General features: G+C 38.4%; 1 protein-coding gene across 1 annotated transcript in view; it reads left to right on the top strand.

Annotated features, from left to right (window-relative positions):
- The window catches only part of veph1 (ventricular zone expressed PH domain-containing 1), a gene marked incomplete at both ends in the record, with an annotated part of 80,127 nt that extends 68,632 nt beyond the window's left edge, over positions 1–11,495 (top strand). The window contains 3 exons of the mRNA XM_079465573.1: positions 1,475–1,592; positions 7,410–7,546; positions 11,259–11,495. Of these exons, the coding sequence (XP_079321699.1) occupies positions 1,475–1,592; positions 7,410–7,546; positions 11,259–11,495 (492 nt within the window). The remainder of the gene's footprint in view (positions 1–1,474; positions 1,593–7,409; positions 7,547–11,258) is intronic.
- Positions 11,496–24,672: the final 13,177 nt, after the last annotated feature.

The following is a 24,672-nucleotide window of genomic DNA, read 5'->3' as shown; positions in this document are numbered from 1 at the left end:
AAATCAAACTTTCATCTGCTTCTTATGTCAGTTTACGTTTGGATATGAACCATGAAGCTCCATTATATCTGTTAGCATTCCTATTTATCCACCTGCTGTCTGTTAGGGTTCATATTCATCTTAATAACATCTATTGCATGCAGCACTTTTCACACAGCCACTTTTATTTGAATTGGCCAAAAATACAATCTGACCACCCTTGTGCAAAGAAATTTATTTTGAAGTTATTATTATTTCTTAGAAAAGTCCTAAAAGGAATCCATGTTTTCTGTGTGATGACTGATCTTCACCAAAATCCCATGAGTCGGTCACATTCATCGGCTTTGATACATCACAGGTCCAAAAGTATGCAGACACGCTTTCTAATAAACAGGTTATAGCTGAACCATTTACCAACAGGTGCCTTGAATCAAGCATTCAGTCTCCTCAGATAAACATTTACAGTAGACCGTGGCGTACCGAGAGCTCGTGTCATGGGAATGATGGGATGGCACCAGCTCCCTCTTAATGCCCATAGTTTAAAACGGAATGTTCAACAAGCACACATGGCGATGTGGTCTGGGTGGCCGCATATTCTGGCTGTAAAAACAGATCATTTTCTAATTACATTGCTTAACTTCATCTTGATAAAGTCCTGCTGTAAGAGACCACACATCCATTAAACAATGTAGCAAATACGAACATGTTACTGTCAGTTCTCAATGCGGATTGGTGTTGTTGACTATCTAACATATGTAAATCAAGAAATTCAAGATTGACATTGGCAGCTGTGGTAAAAGGCTTGCTATTCTTAAATTTAAGGATCTTGGTATCTCACCACAAACTTCTCGCCTGTGGTTAACTGCTGACCGTTCTTTACATTCACATTAACCTATTAGGCCCATACATTTTTATCAATCAACATAGTACTTGGAGATGTATTTATGAACTCTGTTTCCAACCCTATTAAGGTGTCTACTTAGCTAGAGAGTTCTCTTTTAAGGCGGCATGATGATAAAATGGTTAGGAATGTTCAATAGACATAGAACAGTATTGAGTCATTGTTTTTTTTACTGTAGGTTATACGTTGGTTGTTAGATTACCAAAACAACAGTCAATTGCTCAAACAACTTGATGAAACGCACATATTTGTGTATATACATTTTACACTTCAATAAACTTTTCACAAACAAAATTTGTTTTTTGCAAACCTTATTCACAAAGGAAACACAGCTAATTTAACTAAAACTGAGCTCAGACTTGTCAAGTATGCAATACAAAGGCAACCTTGTTAAAATGATAGTTTTGAGGTTTGAAATGACTTCAGAAAATGATGATTTTTGTTTGAAATATTACTTAAATAATCTTAATATGAACTCAAACATTTCTCATCGAATGTACCTTAAATCCATGTTTTACGTCTACAGTCTTCATTTTACACCCCAATACACTTTTGTATTTTAATAACGGTCTCTCTGTGTGTTTTATATCTCAGGATGTGGACAGTTTGCAGATCTATCTGGAGGAGGTCCGTTTCTTTGATCTGTTTAGCTACAGTGAGGAGGAGGCCGGCTGGCTCTGTTTCATGTGCAGTAACCCTGAGAAGGCAACAGGTAAATTCATTTGTGCAAAGCTTTGGGATTGAGCCATATTTAGATACAGAGCTGAATCCACTAAGGTCTTCAGAATGAATGAATGAATATGCAGAATTCTTGCATCAGCAAACAAACATTGAGTGGTTTCCTATAATACCTGTACTATTAAAACATTTCCAGCTGCCATTAAGAGTCGATCCTTCACTAAAGTCAATGATCAGCAGTTACATGACTGTGCAGAAGCAAATAAGGACTCCAGATGTTTTGTGGTGCAGTTTACTTCTCTGAAGCCATTTCTGAGAAGCGATCCACCAAATGAATGAAATCAGCTTCCATAAAGCGTAAAAATCAGCTCTCCGTTTTTGTTGAAAATAGTAACTTTGTATTAGCACCTATTGTACTATGGCTCTTGTATGACATATCGCTTATTGCTCCCTGAACTCTTTGTAAGTCGCTTTGGATAAAAGCGTCTACTAAATGACTAAATGTACATGTAAATAAGTAGAAAGTAGACTATAGGACCATAAGGAGGTTCTTCTTTAGTCTTATGATACTTCATTGGTTTACTCTGCCATAACAGCTACTGATCTTGTTCAGGTACATCTGTAATAGTTCATGTTTGCATCTTTTCCAAGCGTGCAGATGTGATTTTACTCGAATGCTGGTGATATTTCCACAAGAAGCAATTATGACTGAGAAGGTTCTTGCCTCTGGCCTGAAAGTTTTACCGGCAACAATGAAACATATTGTAAATTGGTGCACATGGAACGTGTCTATTTCATCTGAGATCATTTATAGATATTTGAAACACTTTCAGATTGAAAAAGTCTTTTTGATGGTTTCCTCAGCACCATGTGCTTCACAGAGCTTCTGGACTGCCGTAGGTGTTGTTTGCATGGCGGGATCGCAAACAATGTGTTCTTGTGAGACGATAATGGTTTGAGTGAAACACCATGAGTGGACTGTGTTACTTGAGATCTGAGGAGAATTACCAAACGGTTTTAGAAATCAAGTATGTAGATATTTGAATAGATTGGTCATGTCTAACTTTAACAATTGACAAACATGCGCATAATACCTGACTCATTTTAAACGGAAAAACAACAATAACATAAACACTTTGATTATTAACGACATGACCATATAATGTGTGTTTGCGAGCTTCTCTTTATAGATATTCACTCTATAGTACAGCTGTTGTTGTTCACTGTGAAAACAAAATGTTTTTTTACCAGTAATAAAAGTAATTATTTTGATTTTGAGATTTATACAGCATCCAAATGCAGAATAATTTGGCTGTTCATTGTTGTATGGTTTGTTGGGATTGTTTTATTTAAGCTGGCTTTCCTTAAATCTCATCGAACATGCGTACAGTGACAATATAGGCATTCTATTCTATACTATTCTAATGAGCTTAATATCTGAAAAATAGCTTAATCTTTACTTAATAGCAAAAATTATTTTTGATAAACAAAATCGTTGCCGTAGGAGATATCTTTAATAAAACAGAAAATATTTTTACATAGCACCAGCAGCCAGGGTGAGGATATAAGACTCATTGAACAAGTGCTGCTCATTTAATAAGCATTTAAAGAACATTTTCTGTTTCCTTATTTGGTGTGTGGGACAGTTTCCATTAGCAGAAAGCTTTCATGTTTTTTAATGGAGCGAGGTCAATGTTTACAGAAGTAAGGAGGTTTGGAAGGGTTAGCAGAGTTCGGGTCGGCCTGACAGAAGTGTGAATCAGCGCTTCATTCATGTACACAGTTTTCACTTTGTCCTTGGCTCAGAAATGATGACATCATCAAATGGAAGACCAATTGGGGCAGTTTCCCACTGGTAACACAAAACAGAAAGTAATGACCCAACTGTTGTTAAAGATTGCGTATCACAGGCAGTTTCTGACATAGCCTATATAGTAGTCTTGCATACGTCGTATCTTCTAAGAGTATTTAGTTTGATCAAATTTATAAAAGAGAGCTATAGCTGAACAATTATTTCCGGAAAACATGAGCTGCTAGAGGTGGGACTACTTTGGAGAGCGGGATGGAACTACAGTTAGGCTATCTCATTTCTGTTCGCCTTCAGCGTTCTTAAGAGCATTTGCAGTACATTCACAGACGAAAGTGCTGCTATGTACTGAAGCATTAGTAACCAAACTAACAGTTCAAAAACATAAACTTATAAAAGTGTTGCAATGTTATGTGCAATGTTATGCATTTTGATGCCTTCTCATGCGTCATCGTTACAAGCGACAGCTGTGTAACTTACCGCGGGTCGTTTATGTCGACTGTACGCATTTATTTCGGACCCAAAAATAATAATATGAACGCAGTCCAGTGGGTGCAGGGGGAGGGGGCCCATACTCCCCACCAAACATTGTGGAGTGACATCTTCATTGGTGGGGAAGGCTTTCAAGGCAGCGGGTCAGGCTGGTGCTGCTCTGCACACCATATTGCTTGTACAGGCGTATCTAGCTGACCTGCTCTATGATGACGCGGCCGATCAACAGATGCTTTTGTCTCCACGGAGTGACATCTGTGGCTCATCCTCATGGGCATGAAGGACAGGGACCGTATGTTCCTCCTTGATGCCTCCATCTCGCCTTCCGGCCTTTTTGGTGATGCTGTAAATACTGTTGTTAGTAGATTCTGGGAGGCAAAGTGCGATGAGGAGGTGTTCGTGAGGTTACCTGCCGGCAACCAAATCCCAACCCCACCCCGTTCTGTCCCGGTTTACCTTAGACGAGAGGTCCAGAAGGCGAGCTTGCCAAGCCTTGCACCCCCTCGTAGAGATATGGTAGCCGTTTGCCGCACCCCTCAGGCTGGCTCTGGCAGGCCGGATCTGAGGGATATTATCTCTTCAAAGAAGAGGTCCTGATGGTTGTGTGCCCAGGACCATGGGGGTGTGCCCACCCGGGAAGGGGCGCTTAAAAAACACTATGAAAAGCGTTCTCTCTCCTGCCGGAAGACAACGTTGGTGGACATTGTATGGGACTTGGTCATGATGCAGGAACAGTTGTCCCTTCCACGTGTCTAATCCATTCAAAGCACCATAAGAAACATCAGGCTAGGCCAGAAAGTTACAAACATCACTTTTAAAGAGTTCTAGGTCTCATGGCGGCTGCATCCACGGTGATACCCTTGGGCCTCCGGCATATAAGACCATTTCAGTTGTGGCTCAGAGGGCCAATCCCCTGTATAGGTTACGCGCCAGGGGCTTCGTACTCTTTCTATGCGGTTCAGACCTAGGTTTCTGACTTAAGCTCCCTCATGGTCGACTGCCGCCCACACAAAACAAAGTACAGGCCTTGTCCTCTCTCGCACTTCCCTGTTGTCGCTCCTCTCTTATGCTTCCAGAGCTCCTTCGTGAGAGATGCGAGACCGGTGCACACTCAGCTGATGGCCGTTATCACTCACGTGACCGGCCTCGCAGCCTTATTCGGGGAACAGGGTTAAAGTCAAGTAACCCGAGACGTGCACCTGTTTTAAAGCTCCAAGAAGTGCATACAGTGAATCAAGTCAAGTCAACTTTATTTATAAAGTGCTTTTTTCAATTTTCATTGTTACAAACCAGCTGTACAAGAAAACATATTGACTATAAGCAAAACATATAAGGTTATGCAGGTCAAAACAAATAAGGTGAAAACAAATAAGACAGACACACAGATTAAGACACACACAAAACACACATCACGCATTAACACAAACAGACACACATACTAACGCGCACATAGACAGAGAGAGACACAGACACACACTCACAGGGGCCATCAACTAGAACCACACAGAGAGAGAAACACAGATCAAATATTAAACAGACTATAAATTACTATATGCAGTGTTTATTAAATAAATCTTAACATACAAAACAGTATGCAAACCGTGGCGAAGAAGCCAAAACTGCAAGATTAAAAAGGTCTTCAGTCTAGATTTAAACTGGAAGAGTGTGTCTGCCTGTGTCTGACAGTGCAGGGAAGACTGTTTCAAAGTTAAGGCGCTAGATAGGACAAGGATCTACCACCTGCACTTGATCTTAAAATTCTAGCTATAACCAACTGACCGGATGCCTGAGATCGTAGTGCAGGTGAAGGACTGTAATACAAGAGAAGTTCACTCAAGTGGTGAGTTAAACCATGTAGAGCTTTATAGTCAATAAGCAAGATTTTAAAGTTAATGCAATGCTTTATAGGTAACCAGTGCAAGGTTGACAGATCCAGGCTAATACTTTTTTTTGTATGTGTAAGAACTGGAGCTTCCGCATTTTGGACCAGTTGGAGTTCTTGTAATAAGCCTGCAGGGCAACCACCTAATTCTTGATGTCATGAATGCATCTATAAACTTCTCTGCATCTTATGGTGACAGCATATAACGTAGTTTAGATATATTTTTAAGATGGATAAACACAATACATCATATAAGTAATCCTCATGACTCCAGAGTGTTAATAAATGTCTTCTGAAGCAAAACAATATGCTTTTGAGTAAATATTATTAGCCAAGTTAGGTCGCATTATACTGTGTACTCTGTGTTCTCCTATTTTCTGTAAACCATGTGCATTTAATTGAAACTTGAATCCATAAGAGGTCATTCACTGCAGGGTTATTGGAATCATATGGAGTATCTTACTGTAGTTAACTCCAAACTATAAATCAGGTGGAAAGAACATCATTGGCCGATGACCAGAGAAATATCTATAACATACAATATCCATCTGAAAAATAAACACTGACCTTTCCTCCCGCTGACTAACAATATCCTCACTGCCTGGATTTATAATAGCAGCAATAATGGCAACAATAACTCGCTGCGGGATATATGGATGTAGTGGTAGCGTAGACTGCTGTAGAAGAATATGTATTGAGATAAACAGGAATGCTGATAGATCTCTGAAGATATCACAGACTTCCTTTGAATATGCATGCAGGAATATGAAATGGCAAGTATATTTTTTATCATCTTTGCTGTATTGCTTTAAAACACGCTATAGTTAAAAAAAAATTGTTTTATCAATTGCATAAAAATAACATGGTCTAAATTTAGAAAAGCCCATTTCTCAATCGATGGTCTTATTAACATTGGGGCATTGGTTTTGGCCCGCACTCCACATTGCCTGCAGCTGTAGTGTATTTTGTACTGCTATAACCACAAACAATGCCGGAGTGCACCTCAGCTGCCAACTAAACATAGTAGATTTGGTGAAAAAATCAGCTAAGGGGAGTCAGGGGACTATAAAAGAGTTGCAGATTCCCATCTGCTTTTTCAGATGGGGAAAAAAGAAAATCCAGACAATGGGTTGCTTTGTACCATCCTGGAAGGTCTGTAACACCGCTTCCTGTTTAACTGAAATAGACCCGGGAGAGAGATCTACAAAGGCTTTGCAGAGTTCTGACAAAGGCAGGAGACACAATGTTCAGTGCAGACCCGCTGCGTGGTGATAAACACCGTCCAAGATGCTTTTTACTAATGAGAAAAATTTACCAATAATTCTATCAGTGTGCAGAGAGCTCAGGATGGCACAGGTCCAGATAAAAATGGCTCTTTGACCAAAAGAAAGCGCTCATTCGGTGTTATGTGGTTTTATTCTTTAGGTGAAGTGTTCTAGTTATAAAGAAATCACCATTCTGTCTTTTACCCACTTTCGTGTTTTCAAATTGATTTTCTTTAAAAAAACTTTTTTGGAAAGAGGATTAATTTTCAAAATTAATATTATTTGACCTCTCCTGTTTTTACACACTCCACACTCTTCATGTATTTAACAATTGTTGCATTTGTTTCTGTTTTTATTTCTTCTATACGCTATAAAAGAGTGACTTCTGATCAATATTTTCCTCAGGTGTTAATCAGGATGGTCAGCCACTCATCGAGGGAAATCTGAAGGAGAAACAGGTGCGCTGGAAGTTCATCAAAAGATGGAAGACACGTTACTTCACGCTGGCTGGAAACCAGCTTCTCTTCAAAAGAGGAAAATCAGTAAGTGCCCCATTCACAAGACATCTAAATGTGTCTTTATATACTCTTGAATGCACTCTTCTTGAACAAACGGTTCTCTCATTGTCCTCATCATTTACTGGTTTAATCATAACAATATCATAAAAGTTGTTCTTGTTTGTGTGCAGTATATTCCAGTGCCAGGTTGCATAAAGCTCCTTAAGTCTTTCCCTTAAGTGATACACTAACAGAGTGACATCCCCTTATCTAAGGGAATAACTTATAGGAATTGAAAAGGTCACGCCTTGCTCAGAACAAGGCGAGCATTTGTGTTTATGAACGTGTAAATGAACGCACAAAATCTTGATGTGAAGAGGATGGCTCAGGAGGACGTAAAAAAATGTGAAAACATCTCTGTTGCTGCAAAAAAAGAGTTGAGGCATTATAAGAGAGAATCCAACAAAACTGGCAAGTAAAAAGACATCCTTGGGACAGACTCACCTGTCCTGGCTAGCATCCCTGGGGGTTGAGAGAGTAGTCTTCTGAATCCATATGTATTGGGTGTCACATGATGATTTAATAATAAGTAAAGTGAAACTAGACAAACTGGTGCAATGTTTGCCGGTTCTGAATACTGCAAAGAAAACAGGTTTATACTGTTTTCATTTATAAATTCTACATTTGTATTTTAGCATAATTTCCTAAAAACGATGAAATAATTTGTGTGTCTTTGCATTCTCTAAGTCTTGCACTCCTGTCTGTGTCATGATTCTGCCTACTCTTGTCTTGATTTTCTGGTCTAGGGGCAGAATCATGACAGACCCACGTGTTTTATGTGGAGAGACGTATTATGTCCTGATTGACAATAATATGTCTCTCTCCACATAAAACACGTGGGTCTGTCATGATTCTGCCCCAGACCAACAAATCGAGACAAGAGTAGGCAGAATCATGACAGAACCCCCCCTTAATGAACGCCCCCTGGCGTCCACCAAGGGAGCACACTAACAAGACAAGACCGACTGGGAAACAGACAAACAACAAAACATTGCAAACAAAATTAGGGGCAGACAAGAATACATGATAAACGGGTTGGGGTGTCATAATAAAAATAACAAACAAGGGAGGGGGGGAGGGGGAACAACAAAGTTCATGGGGGGAACAGTCTCTGTCTGTGACGCTCGAGAGCGCGGAGTCCCAGGGGACTTAGGGGACAACCTGGGGGGCGGCGCTCGAGAGCGCGCAGTCCCAGAGGCTCTGGGAGGGGCCGGACGAGACGCCGGCTGGAAGGGGAAACTGGGCTGGACTGAGACACTGGACTCCGGCCGATTCATGGCATACCTTATCAGGTCAGTGAAGCCCAGCGGTCTCAGCATCTTCATCTCCCACCACGCTAGTGGTTGGTTGAGGCCGCCATTGAACAGGACCATCTGTTCCTGCTCACTGTGAACCATCTCCCCTGCCACCTCAAAGAAGCAGTCCGCAAACTCCAAAACATCTGAGTGCCCCTGGCGTAAACGGAGTAGGCGATGAGCCTGGGTCGCTCGCCTTGCCTCCATCTTGCCTGCTGGGTTCTGTTTTGGCTCGGTCGTTCTGTCGTGAACGTGGAGGGTGGACGTGGTGGAAGAACCCAAGTGGAGGCATACACGGGGATGAAGGAGTTAAACAATAGACTTTAATAATAAAACAGATTCAAAACAAACACCCACGATGGGGGAAAACACTACCTAGACTAACTACAAAAAACTGAAAACAAATACTTCCCACAAGGGGGGGGGGGGCAAACATAAACTAGAACTTCAAACAAAGAACTTGGAAACAAACATATAATCTGCAAGAAAATGACAGGAAACAAGTACAGGAACATGTACACAAACGAGCACAAGACAATAGACAAGAGGGCAATATATAGTGAGACTAACAAAGGAGATAACGCTGGGCAGGTGTGGGTAATGAGACACATGAGGAAAGCTATACTAGGAACGAGAGGGGCGGGGCCAAATGACGAGACTGGAGAGAACACATATTAAGTCCTGATTGACAATAATATGTCTCTCTCCACATAAAACACGTGGGTCTGTCATGATTCTGCCCCTAGACCAGAAAATCAAGACAAGAGTAGGCGGAATCATGACAGTCTGAGGTTTGTTTCGGTTGAAATTCAACAGACACTGGACTTGGATGGACAAAATACATGCAGACATGCTGATTAAAAGCATAACTGTAGTTCTCTCATATTTTTTCGGGGCTGTATGTTGTCTGTGTTGTTTGTAATTGGTACATACTGTATATACATTATTACGGTTGCATTGATTTAAAAGCCTGGGGGTCCCCTAGACCAGCGAACACTGGACGTGTAACAAAATCATGAACTGGTTAATAATTCTATAAATGATTAAGAAAGTCAAATTTCATTAAGAACAATAATGGCATCCTCATTGGCATTGAAACATCATTGGTGTCAACACCTATCAATTTCTACATTTGGCAGATGTTTTTATTCAAAGCCACTTAAAGTGCAATCTGTTGATACAATTATGTGTGTTCTCTGCAATCTGAACCTGTGATCTCTGCACACATAATGCTCTGTCAGTTGAGCTACAGGAACATCACAGGAGAAGGTTTAGTTGTGTTATGAATGATTATGACACACTTATGAAATTACACACTTCACAAAGGGACATTGCTCATTTAGCAAAGTTCTGCCAGAGGCTTTGTTTCATCAGACAATACACAGACTCTTTCATTATGATTTTCAGCACATTTTGGCTTCTGTCACAGTTTCCTGTTTTTTATCATACTTGCAATGTACGTGCACATTATTGTCTTTTACTTTAGAAGTGCTCATTCTCAGCGAACAAAGAAATAATGAGAAACTTCATTTAATAACAATCATAAAGCTCTTTATCTTTGAGGAACAGTCATTGTAATTGAGTACAGACTGTGTGTATTTGTGGTACGAGTCCCTGAATCTTTTGGCAAAGCAGCTAATCCCTTGTATGGTCCCACTAAAGTGAACAGGAAAAGAGAGCTAGAGACTGAGAATTAGAATCATCAAGAGAGGACGTCCACAATGTGTTCCCAAGAGCAAAACCCCATAACCTCAACCCTATTCACAATTCCAGCCGTAACCTGTGCTGTGAGCAACAAATGCAGAGCAGATCTTCTGTTCACTTGAGTTTTCCAGGAGTTGAGTGGCAGGGTCAGGTTCAGGCAATACCGGCTTTGCAGATACCACTGCGGTACGACATTTCTCAGATAATTCACTTATGAAGCATTTGTTCTGATGGATGGTCCCTCTTCTGTGGGGTATAACAATATGTTCGGGACTTAAAAGGCTTTTGGTTTTCATTTTCATCCTTTTTGAAATGGCGTATACATCAAGAAAAGCCTCCTGCCAAAACTCCAGTGGTCTGATTCAAGCCATGTTCAAAGCCATTGTAAAATAACAAAGGTACACACGTCTCCGATCGTATTGTATATCATTTGAACCCGATAATGTGTGAAGTAGCTGCTGTCAACCACAAAAACAAACACAAACAATTCAATAACACAGAACACCTTAGCAACCGTCTAGCATCGCAATGACAACATTGACAACATCCGAGAATGATGGGGGTCGAGATTTCTTCAATATCAAGTTCTGAATGCAATAAAATGATTGTAAGACTTAACAGATGAAGTTGAGTGCTTTAAAAAGCTTATATCCTGTTTTTTTTCACTCATTAAGTATCTCTTTCGTCTTGTTGTGCAGAAGGACGAGCTGGACAACAACACAATCGAACTGAGCAAAGTTCACAGCGTTAAGGTGGTCGCGAAGAAGAGACGTGACCGTGGGCTGCCCAGAGCCTTCGAGATCTTTACCGACAGCAAGACCTACGTGCTGAAAGCTCAAGATGAGAAACATGCGGAGGAATGGCTCCAGTGCATCAATGTGGCTGTAGCCCAAGCCAAAGAACGTGAGAACCGGGAGGCCACCACATACCTGTGATGCCTGGACGAGAAGACAGTATTTTAGTCAGTTCATGAAAAATCAAAGACAAAAGACCTTTTCCAAGTCTACAGTGATGGAATGCTGTCATGGCCATCAGTAACAAAAGTTATCAAAAAGGCATTGAGGGCACGTAGGGCACTTCTGAATCATACATTGACACACGTGACACATTTCACGGATGCCACAGAAAAGAATGCGACCACATCAAGCGTCATCGAGCAAAGAGAAGAGTGGTGTTCTGAACATTTGGACACACACCTGTGGTTATGTGTACATTGTTGGCATCAGAATATGATGATTTTGTGTCATATCTGCCTTCTAGAGTGTAGGATGTGCTTGTAATCCGATTTAAGTGGCAGAACTGACATATATGCTTATATCATAGGCATAAACACAACACTTTGTAGAAACCTGCATTTCACTGCCAGCACCCCTGCGGTCTCAAGCTCAATCGTAATCTTGACAGCCATAGTAATGTAATACATTTAGTTCTCTGTTGTCAAACCGTGTAGAGTGTTACCACGCACAGCAGTGGAAGAATGGAGCCGGATTGATTGGATAAAGTTAGCGGACCAAATGCGTCCGCAAGTGCCTTTAATAATCATAAGTCAAACTTCTGTACAAACCTGTGAGATACTAGAGATCTCGGTCGGCGTTCTTCTCAGCCCTGTGAATTTGCATGTCAGTGACATTGATGATTGTCTTCTGTAATACCATGGAGGACCTCTCCGAAGTTTGAGGGACCCTCAGAACAATGATGGTGAAAGGAATTAGTTCCAGCACTCTTGAGTTTCATAGCTGGGTTTCGCTGTGGTGGGGTTCGTGTCTCCAGGCTTATTTACTGGCAGAGATCTTCTCTTGTTCTCTGTGGCTTTTATCCAAGGACAAATACCACACTTGAGTTGTACTGTAACGAAGGCTGAAACGCAAGCCTCTTTTAGTTATTTATAGTAATATCTGTTGGTACGAAAACACGGCTTGCACACATCTGGAATCTCCTATTGTGATGTTTCATTGTAACCCTGTACTATTTCTGTTCTTCGTTACCAAATGCAGTTCATCACTGCACACGTAATATTTAATATGTACTCTTACTGTATATACAGGGGTCCTATAAATAGTACTTTTCTAATTGACTATAAATGCTTTTAGCCGTGACAAATTCATCGTATTTATAATACATATTCTAGTTTCTTTTTTCAAATTGGTCACAATTTAAATAGTTCCTCATGGATTGATGTAATTCTGAGTTAGCGTGTCCCAAGTGTTACACTATTCATATTTAATCAAGGGTTAAACCACATATTTGCATTTGCCATTATGTTTCTGCATGAATACTTAAATTGATAGTTCGCCCCCCCCAAAAAAGCTCTGTCATCGTTTACTCACCCTCTTGACATTACAGACATATATGAGAATACGTCACTTTGAGCAAACAATTCCTATTTAGACAAACATACCTTTGTTGACAAGAGCCAGCATCACAAACACATAGCGTAGAGTTAAAAGTGGCTTAAGACGACATTAAACTTTTGGTTAAGCGAAGTGAGGAAAGTCTTATTGTGGTTGAAATTCTCATCATCCACAGAACAAACAGAGATATAGCGCCAGATGTTTCTCGTTTTGCTTCACAGTGTAGAGTTACCTTGTGTATTTACTCGAGTCGAGAGCAGAATGCTGAAGGACCACACATCAGCATCTTGTAGCACTTATTTACATCTCGCACCCATGTTGTTACACACATACATTTACGCTTTGGCTTAAAACACGTGTTTTTTTCTCCATAGTCTGTGATGATGTTTTTAATGTTACAATTTACCCAAACTGTCAGCTGTCAACCGGTCATCATTTCACCCGATTCTGACCTCTTCTTCCATGTTGAGATCTTTCAAGTTTTTCTGTCCAGTTTTTGGTTCATCTCACTTCAAATGCACTTCCAGGCAGCTGTATAAATATCTGTCCAATTACAAGCTAAATTAAGTTGTTAAGGGACGAATGTTTATTTTCTCCGCATTGAACGCTGGATGTTTCTCAATGTTAAGCTGGTGTGTTCTACTGGAATTTCCACTGACTGAGCTACTGACCGTCAGAGGCATGCTGCTGTTACAAAGTCATTCACTTTTTTATATATAACGTTTATACAACTGGAAATAAATACTTCATTTGAATAGAAAAAGGACACTGTGTGAAATCATATTTCTGGTGAATGCCAATTGATGATATATCAACCCATGAGTGAAACAAACCAAACACCATGTCTCTATGAAGTTCTAATGCATAAATATAGATATTGCTAAACAGTTGCTAAGGTATGCTGTGTGGTTGCTAGGGAGTGGCCTGGCAGTTATAAATTGGTGATAGACCAAAGGCTTGGTGTCAGTATGAATGATAAACCAACCGTTATGCCTCTATGACGTTCGGATTTAAAGATATCCCTTTTGGGTTTGGCTTGCTAGTGTGATCAGCAATGGTTGCTAGGGTTTGGCTTCAGAGCTTCAGGAAGATTTCGGGAGACCAATTGGTTGCCTGAGTAAAAATAATCCCACCTCCTTGTGTCTATGACACTGTGTTCTGAAGATTTCCATGTAAGCCAACTGTCTGAGCACCATCATATTTTAAACGTGTCTTTTCATTAATAAAATAATACAGGTTATTATTACAATATGAAATAAGTTAAATAAGAAGTACCAAGAGCAAAACGATAGCAGAATGATACTGCGTCCCCTGTAGATCAGCCTTTTATGTCTCAACACAATTCTACTTTTATAATTTTTTGCATTCTGTTTTTTCACACTTTTTGTCTTTAATGGGCAGTCGCTGATGTTTGAGAAGACAAAACTAAAGCTGGAGTGGTTTTAAAGGGAACTTTAGAGTAAGTGCTACATCGCTATTTATAACATTCTTTACCGACCTAACAAATATTTATTGCAGGTAAAATATGACTGATACCTGCCTATTATTCATAGACAATTAAAATAAAATGCATGTCGGCCTAAGCAGGGTGACATGTTTGGGTCAGGGAATGGTGTCTTCAAACACAATCCCATCATAATCACTGGTGTTATAGAAAATACAGTTTAGTTAGGCACAGCATATAAAACATGTACTCTAGGCCCATGTAACACAGTGAGTTTTAATTTCTCACACCATATTCAACTCATGTGCATAAATGTGACTGAAGATTCTTCACTCATGGAGATCTAGACCGTTTTTTCATCCGTGCTGGTAATGGGTGCACATTTAGTCACACACCATCTAAAAAGAGATTTTAATCATCTTGCTTATTGATTCAATTGTTTTTGTTTAACATATTTTTACTAATCTGAAATTTGAATATATCTGATATATAAAAATAATAATGGTTCACCTGTTTATAATATAATTTATTTTGGGATAATAACCTGAGGCCTCAAAGGGCTATGCATCTATGTCTATGTCATCCATAAAAACTGAAAGACGCATCCAACGACTACATGTTCTCCAGTTATGTTTATAATATTTATTTGTTGAAAAACAGTGTTAGAACACAATGGGGAAAACTGCTACGGTCTCAAGAGACTGAAATGCCACCTGCATCATATCTATGTACTGCTTGTGCTGCAACGTTCCGACTTTTAATTTAATAATACAACAAGTTAATATGGCAAATATCTCCCTCACCAAAAAACTGTATTGTTTTCAAAGTAAAACATCACATCAATTACATGACAAATTCAGCAGAAAGCTCTTTCTATTAATTATAAACATTACACATCAAGTTGCTTTCGTATGAATGAAGCGAACATGACAGCAACACTTTAGTCCTGTAAGACACGTTTCATTCATCTGTATGTCGGTGAGTATACATCAGCGCTCTCGAACCCTAAAAATATTTCTGTTCCATAAAGAGCCATCTCTTCTCCATTTGTTTCATGTCATTGCTTCTGGTTTGTACATTTGAATACAAAGAAATCAAAAAGTATGTTGTCTCTCAAAAACGTGCTTTATTTTTAGTCACATTCATAACACATACATTTTTCCCTCTTTTAAAAATTAAAACTTACAGATAGACTGACATTTTATGTCTCGGGGGTTTAATAAAATATACTGTAACAGATGATTTATTATAAAGTTAATAATAAGTTTTGTCTGAAAATGTCACATCCATAATGCTGGAATTTCCCAAATATTTGTATGTTGTACTTATTTGTAGTTTGTTGATTTCTTTTGCACTGTATTTATTTCAAGTGTCTGAAAGTATTTGACTAAATACTAAAATGTGTTGAACATTAAGACGTTTCGTTATAAACATTTAATTAAAACTGAACTTGTTTCCTTTAATATAGAGGTGAGAAATACACTAAATCTACTATTTTAGACAATTGTAATTTTTTATGCACTGTATGTTTTTTAATGTATGTTGATGATGACATTCATAATGATGATTTGTTTGTCTACATAAATAAATATTTATCAAATTATGAGGCAGCATTTTGTTTTGTCACATACCATTGCATATACGACTAAATAGTTATGTTATCTATTTATTATGTTGCTTGGGCTCTAATTGGTTGCTATGCCGTTTATCTTTGTAGAATCACAATCTACACTTTTATGCATCCAGACCTCTTAAAATCTATTACCATAGAGTTGTTTGTGTTATTCATGTGCAAAACATAATATGCACATTGGATCTGTATTAAATAGTGGCTGGGTGCCCAATGAAGTGTCACATCACTGAACACATATAGAACATCTCCTATACAAGATACAGGGGCACAGCTTCTCTGCCAATAGATATAAATGTTCAGTCCCAGACAACAGACCGAAGAGACAATGGAGAGGTCATGGGTCTAATCCAAAACCAATACAAAAACCATATGTACTGTATACACATTACACACACGTGTATATGTGCTTCAGCATAATTACATCTGTCCTGAAGCCAGTTTCAGTTGAGCTGTGTTGAACCTGAAAAATATAATACCCTGTGAAGGTATAGTGTTCTGTCTGGAATCTTACGCTTGACATGAATTGGCAGACGTAGTTTTGTATTATATAAAGACCAAACTGGGGCTTGAGAAATTTCTGCATTTAGTCTCCAACAATGCCTCGAAAACAAACTGATTAAGGTAACGTATATTACAATAACAAGCCAAACCACACATGGGTTGTTTCACAGATCCTGCATCTGGTTTACTTGAACAGCAAGTGACCTTACAGTAAAAGTGCAATTTTACTGTTATGTTTTTTACTGTGTTATTTACGTATGATGTTAAAAAATGTGCTATAATTTGAAGGATATTTGTACAGATTTGTATAAGAGAAAACTTGAAAAACATGTCATTTTTTATTTTACGGTATTTTACTGGCGCCCCAGCTGCCAGATAATTACCGTTATTTTATGGGATCTGTGAACTTTGAGTTGACCACATTGAATGGCTCATTGGGACTACAACAAATTTATTTTGGGGTTAGTTGAATCCCAAAATGTACGTGGACCCTGCCCCCTAGAACACAGATAGGGTAATGGGCAGGACATCCTAACACACACTGTAAGCGGTAGACCAATCACAAAAGACTGACTCAGCTCTCGCAATCCGAGCGTTTCAGAAGGAGGGGCTTCATAGACCCAGGAACACAACAGCGTGTTTTCTAAGAAACAATGTGACGGCGTAAAACACAGGTGAAATATGTTACATACATTTTTTGAAACTCGAAACATAAACATCTATTGTTTAGCAGATCATACGCATAGTTGGAAAATAGCGGCCCCTTTAAACATTTTTGACTATTACAGTAAATTGATCAAGAGCTAAACTAAACTGTGAAACATTTACACCCAAAAGGTAATTTATTTAGAACACCACGATACTTATTACTGCCTTAAGTTGTGTTTAAATGTGAGCCAAAGTGGTTCTGTGTATGTATCGTGTTTGGCTGGTTTGTCCATTTGCTCAGTTTTTTTTCTGCACGGTTGTGTTTTTATTCTGGCCGGAAAAAAATTCCAATCAGTGAAGAAGAGCTTCATAAATCTTTCTCTTCATTATGCCAGGCAAACCCTGATGGCACAGTAACATCAAATAAACAACCGCTGAGAAATTATGTGCCATTTGGAATAAGCATGCTGTATAAAAACAGTAAAATAATTCAATAAGGCAGATGTTAATGTCACGTAAAAGACTTTAGATGAATATCCAGAACCTGAATAAATAGAAGTTGGAAGCTGTTCAATAACATATAACGTTAAAGTCTGAGTGATCCGAAAATAACATGTTAGTTACATGTGTGTGGTTTCAGGCCAGGCATTTGGTTCTCATAGGCTCTCATCCAAACCATTTTAAAACATAATAGGCGTGCACCTGCCAGCAAGACTTTTTCAAAATATTGGCAGCATTATTAGGGGCCGATCACATAGAAAGAGTTTTTTGCTGTTAGACGCGCTTTTGAAAGGTTTACAGTTGGCTGGGAGCGTTTTGCTGTTATGTTTTGTACAGTTTTTTTACTTATGATGTTAAAAAATTTGTTATAATTTGAAGGTTATTTGTACAGATTTGTATAAATCGGCTGCTTATGCGCGCTGATTGACCTGCGTTTTTGCTGCCTCCCGCACCTGGCATTTATAACTCTGAGAACACTCAGCAGAAAAGCGCTTGATGTCATGCACCTTTTTTCCTATTGTGCAATTGAATGAAAGGAGAGGCGGGCCTTTCGATGTGGCGACAATAGGCCCTTTTCACATGACGTCACTTATCTTCCGTTCTGCAGTGAAGCAGTGTATCGTTACTTCCGCTAGCGCTTCAGATCAGAGTTTACCAAGTCCCTTGCACAGCTGCCACAAATACGGCTAGATGATGTACATTATCTTGCATACATATACACTTCACTGTTGTTAAATTCCAGGCTGACGACAAAACGTTCTTTGTTGCAAGAAGATGTATGTTATGATACACTGTTTTGTCGAAAAGGCGGTAGTTAGGTTACGTCTTTGTGAAAAGGGCCTGAAATGTCCGGAGACGGCGGTTAACCGATCAAGGTCAGAGCAAGCGCCCTCTACTTTCAAGTTTCTGATAATATGGCTGCAACTAGAGCGCTCGCTCTATATTCCTTTTACTGACAGGAAAGTTATTTTGAAACTGTCATTTAAAGGGTAAATTCATTTCTTCCAAAACGTAGTTGATATTTTTCGTCATTGGAACAATGTATGAGATTTTTGACTGAGATTGTGACTGACTCATGCAAAAGTCCTCAGGTTCTGTCACTTTAAAACTTTATGAAGCAATTACAGGCCAGCAATCCCCAAATGCATTGCAAAAAGTTAAGCAAACCAAAAATGTATCTAGGATTATGTATGAATGCCACCGAAAAGTACCATATCATTTAGCGTACTTGCATTACATTCTACTCAAGTAATGTGCTTTACGTGAGGATCATCGTACGTATGATACACAAAGTTGCCTATGTGAAGTGACCTGTAAGGTTTCATGTCACACAGGATGTTGCCTCAGAATGAAGCTGCCTGCCTTTGACACAGGCGAGCGACTCATTGTGTTTTGGAATACATCCATAAATTACATTTGGCAAGTAGATTGTTTTCAAGTCAAAAACTGTGAGCTGAAGTTGTATATCAATGTCTAGTTGTTTTTAAAGCTGGGCTTTAAGCTTGCGCAGTTCATGTGTCTGGGACTTGGGCAGTTGTGTTATTATGATGACCACATGAGCTTTAAGCTCATTTCGTAAATTCATACAATATTTATAATTGCGAGAGCGTCATTACTCATGTTTATCATATTTTATTTCATATTTTGTATCACAAATAGTTCAAATCACAGCCCAAATACATGCAGGTTAAATTCTTCCTCCGCATATTGAATAGTTATCGCTGAATATAGCCTTAGATTCTGGAATAGCGTTAAGAATGAAACAATAAATAAATCGATTTATCATAAAGAGATATATTACAGTTCAACCAAATTTAAGTCCCAGTGAAATTGAAAATTTCATGAAATATTACAGCGTTTATTGTAAATAGTTTATTGTAAAAAGCATCCGTTAACTCCTCCCCTTCAAATGTTAGTCTGCTGCCAGTTCCATTTCAAAATGCAAAAATACTCAACTTATTTGTATACACGATCACAAGTTTCACATTGTTATGCTGCAAAATAAACTCAACAATTTATACTGTGTCACAAATACTTTATTATTAGTTTTGTGATCCACAGTACAGTAATAAAAACCTAAACTCCAGTCACTGTTTGAAAAAGAGTATAGCATATCCACCTTTTTCGCAATGCGCGAAATTACCCATTATGCTTTGCTTATGCGAGTAGGGCTAATGCTTCAGACTTCCGCTTCACCGCTTGATCCCATAGGTAGGCATTACCAAGTTAGCTTGAAAGCTTTTAAATGGACGTTATAATACTTTAATGTCATTTATAACAGCATAATGTCAAATAGCAGTGTCTAAATGATTTCACAGGGGATGCAGGGGAATGCGTTTTTAACCTAGACCGTAAAAAACAACTTTGTTTCTCACCATAAAAAGTTGGACAGTGACATCTACTGGGATGATGACATTAAACTCCAGCCAGCAGGCACATTTGATATGTCGTCTTATGTATGTAGACGGCCAAGAGCTTTAAATTGATACAAATCACTTAACATTGAACAAATTCTTTGCCATAACCATCAACAGTTCACATTTCCAAAGTGGAGGTTGCTAAATCCAGTGTTCTTAACAGGGGAGTCATAATCTAACAGGAAGGTTTTGATACCCACACCAGATATAAATAAACCTGATCAGATCGCGTTGGATCTTTGATAAAATAACGCAGTATTGGAGACATCTGGATGCTTCACTGTGACTGGTACTAGTATGTCATGTAGCGATACAGCTCCTATGTTGTTGAACGTGCCTCACATATGGAGCTACAATGATGACTTGGCCAAACAGACGCTTAAACACATACATTACATACAAAATATTTTTTTATATTATAGTCTATATTTCCTGCATCATCCAATGTGAATACATTTGTTATGTTTGAATACAGTGCAACTGTTATATTAAACTTAATTTGATATTATAATAAATTATTGTAATGTCACTTAGAAACACATGTATGCTTGATGTGTTAATAGAGATGCTCTATGCAATATAAATGAAGAAAATGTTTTTGAGAGGGGTAGAATGCAGAACTAAAACCCAGCTGTCTTTAAATGTCATTTACTTTACGCTCTTGTTGTGTCACTCGTTTGTAAGGTTGTCTGAGCTTTCTGTGGCTGTTGTGACAGCATTTTACCAACATTTTCTATAAACTTCATTTTTAACCATTAACAGAAATGTACTCTAACATGGTAACAAATACAAAACGGAAGTGCGAAGCATCAAACAGGAAGTCACTCGCTGTAATGGCAAGAAAAAGGTGGATAAGTTAAAGGTAATTGAACGGTTTGTATGCACTGTAGTTAGTTTACTGAAATAACACTTGTGGTTTATTTGTGCAGACATTAAAGGGTTTCTACATAACCCCCTTGTGATTTGTTACCGTCCCAGTGACGTAAATGCGTTAAACTTGATATGAAATCTAAGTTGACCCTCTTTATCTTTCCTCATTATGGCCAGAGTACATTATTTTAAAGAAAACAAATAGAAAATTACAGTCAAGTGTTACCAACTAAAAAATGTAAAACTCTTTCGCAATAAGAAATTCATCAGACTGTAAAATAAAATTATTTTAATTATTACCACATACAATGCATTCTTTAAGCATTCCAAAGATACAGAAAAACTTTTCTCTTACTCCAAATCAATGTTTTACAGGCTTCTATTGAGCCATCCAACCAGCAAAAATAACAACGTTCTATATTTGGTCTTGTTCTTTTATGAAGTTTCATCACAGTGTTGTACAAAGCACCACTATGTATTGATAACCAAAATGTGAAATTGATTTCCAGATATTGTCTTTCCCTGGGAGACTCTGCGAGGGGGTTGTTTTTGGACATCTCTGGTGCCAGAGCGCGTTCTGAACTCACCAGGCTTTAAAACCACAGTGCTCTGGAACGGGTCGCTCACAGAACTCCATCTTCTCTCTAGAGATGATACATCTTTGTTTGTTTAAGTGAGCTACGCGTACTTGCCTCCTCAATAAGTTCCAGAATCTACTACGCTCGTGGGGTTCAGGCCAAAGTTTTTGCAAATGCTTTAGAGACGTATCTAATGCATGTTAAAACCCTTGAGTGGGAGAAGAGCGTTACAATGAAAAAGAGAACAATGTGGGTCGAAGTACCCTTTAACTCTAAGCGGCAACATGTGTTTTCAATCATTTCCTCTGGCTGAGTTTTCTTAAGAGGCCCTGTGGGGTCAAGCATGTGTCTTAATTACCTCAAATTTAGCTTTAATAGGTCTTTCTGTGGAGCTTTGACTCTACCTGATTGGACTTCTGCCTCAAGAGGGAAAGAATTGGAATGATGACGTTCGCATTATCATATATATATGCACACACACAGTTCCATAGAGTCTACTGAAAATATGCCCAAAATACCAGATATATGCAATTTAAGGGGTGGTTATCTTGGGTTTATGCAAAACAATCTCACGGTCATTCGTTACTATTTTACGAGATGGCTAGTTTATATGAATTTGTACAATTGTTTCAACTTAAATAATTGAATTGTTAAAGCGTGCGTTTCTGTTTGAAATCTTAATATGAAAAAACATACAGCTCTATATAACAATGTGATATAGACACTGAATTCACTCCAGCATAAGCTTGTAATTTGTAACAGACATCAAAACTTTGCCTTTACCTCACAGTTTTTGGCTGCCACCAGATGTTTCTAATCCTGTCATTTCCATAAAGTCCAGCATTTCCCAACTTTCTGACGCACAGTCCCCCCAATCCTCCACAATGAATGATCTAACACCTAAGTCTTGAAAGTTTTTACTTCTTTGCCAAAATGTGTCTTCTAGTCTAATTCAATTCTCATAATATTAGCAGTAGTCTACTTATTTATTCATTTACTTGGGGGGGGGGTGATCTTGACAAACCTTGAAGGAAATCAAAACAAAAGGTTAAGTATTATTAAATATATATTTCTAATATAAACAAGATGTTTTTATGTCATTGCTTCTATAAAATAGTTACTCTTTCTGTGCCAGAGATTGCAGAAGATTCTTGCGTAAGATGAAGCCCTTCACAGTCTGAACATCTAAAATATTCTATAAAAATTCCTTTGAAAGAGGGATTCCACATTGAACATTATCATAAATAAACAACATAACCACACAGCATATTTTCTGTTGGATTTATTAGAGCTACACATTTCTGTTCCATAAACACCCATATACATTACCGTTTAGTAATCTTTCAATATGATGTTCGAATGATCGTTCAGTCACTGACTCGCTCCATCTGTTAGAACGCTTTACATGAAGTGCTGCATCAGCCTAATGGTTAAATAACGTCAAGTTGAAGTCAAATTTATTTTCAGGTCTATGACACTGAGCTCTGGCAGACCTCGACTGCAGAATCCCAGAATACCGGCAGTCGGGTGCTTTATGAAGCGTTCTGACAGAGGTTACGCTTTCTCTGCATACATTTAACCCTTGAAAAAAGTCTTGCTCAATGCTTTGGATGGTTTGTGTGCCCCCTATGGATGTCATTACTGGCTGGGGAATGCTGCTGTTATATACAGCCGTATAGACTGACCTGAAACATTTTCACAGTGATGACGTAATTAAGAAGAACTTGTAAATGTCAAAATGTTGCAGTTTTTAGGGGCACAGAGCTGAAATGTTTTAATTATAATATATTTATCGGCTTGCAGTTAAGTATGTTTTTATCCCGAATCAACTCACTGTGTCATGTTGGTTTGGACAGTTTGATGACAGCACTTTTAGGAAAGATGAATTGAGAACCGACATGGTTAAAATGTCAGTATTTACATTTTTGAAGGAACAGTTTAACCAGTTCATGTTTAAACTTGGAGCATCAAGACAATGCGACAGGTTTGATGTTTGACATCGGTTTCTCCATGGCTTCAGGCTGATAGCGAAATGCCATTTTTAATTAGTCCTACATTGTAGTCCTACAATTGGTTGCAATTCACAACATCAACGCTAGATGCCGCTAACATCTCCACATTGCTCCTTTAAGTTTTTAAAGACAATCAAATGGTCATTTCAACTTACCGTTTTCAATTTTGACTAGTAGTAAGTTGATGTAAGTTATGAAAATATGTCGAAATTGAGTTGAAGTAATGTTTTACAGCTTGTAAAACGAATATCTAAAAGTCTATCCTATGCTCACACATGGGACTGCCCCCAAACCCACAATAAACTGTAGTGCATTTCATTCGTGACATATTTCTTGGCCAATATGGATTTGTAGAGTTTGATAACATGATGAAAATGTATTTTTTACAAAACAATGTTATTACAAATGATGTGGCTATTAAACGTATTGAACTTACGCACCCTGAAGGTCCTGGATATAATACGTTTAGCTTCAAATATTATTTAATTATAAATGAATTATTATTTCATTTGCGTCAAGTGTTTTATAGGCTACACTGTAATTTATTTGTACTTTTTAACAGATTATTTTTCACATATTTTGTAAATATGTCAAAAAAACGTCAAATTACAGACAAATACTTAAATCATGTAATTTTACATGACCAAACTTTTAATTTACTACCGCCCCAGCTATTTTACTTTACTAAATTACTGTATTTTACAGAATACAGTGGCATAAATCCATCTCCCCAGAGCACTTTGGAATGAGAAAAATCGTGGCCGCTACATTGAAGGGTTATTATCCAAGTGTTCAAAACTTTAGAATGAAATATTTCAAAAGGTATTACTGACGTTTGTTCAATTGTAATTTTTAGATTCAGTCACGAAATAATGGCTGTGATAGGTTTGTTGTTCAAAGTTGTTCAAAGGCTTAAGCTAAAAGCACAAATAAAAAAATTAAAAGGCATTTTATGAAAGATTCCGCTACGTAATACATATATCTGGGACATTGGCTCCGTGTCTTTATTTTGGTCGAGCAGCACACAATTGTGCAAGAGCAGCTTGGCAAGAGGATGCACGAGTATGTTCTACAAAAGTTTTTTGGTCTCTTCACCCTAGACAGTTAACCCATGAAGTGAACCCATTTAATGCCCTTCTTATTTGACTTCTGCAGAC

Source organism: Barbatula barbatula (assembly GCF_947034865.1).
Source record: "Barbatula barbatula genome assembly, chromosome: 10".
Lineage (NCBI taxonomy): Eukaryota > Metazoa > Chordata > Actinopteri > Cypriniformes > Nemacheilidae > Barbatula > Barbatula barbatula.
Note: the sequence above shows the minus strand (reverse complement) of the source record. Positions and strands in the feature narration are given on the sequence as shown.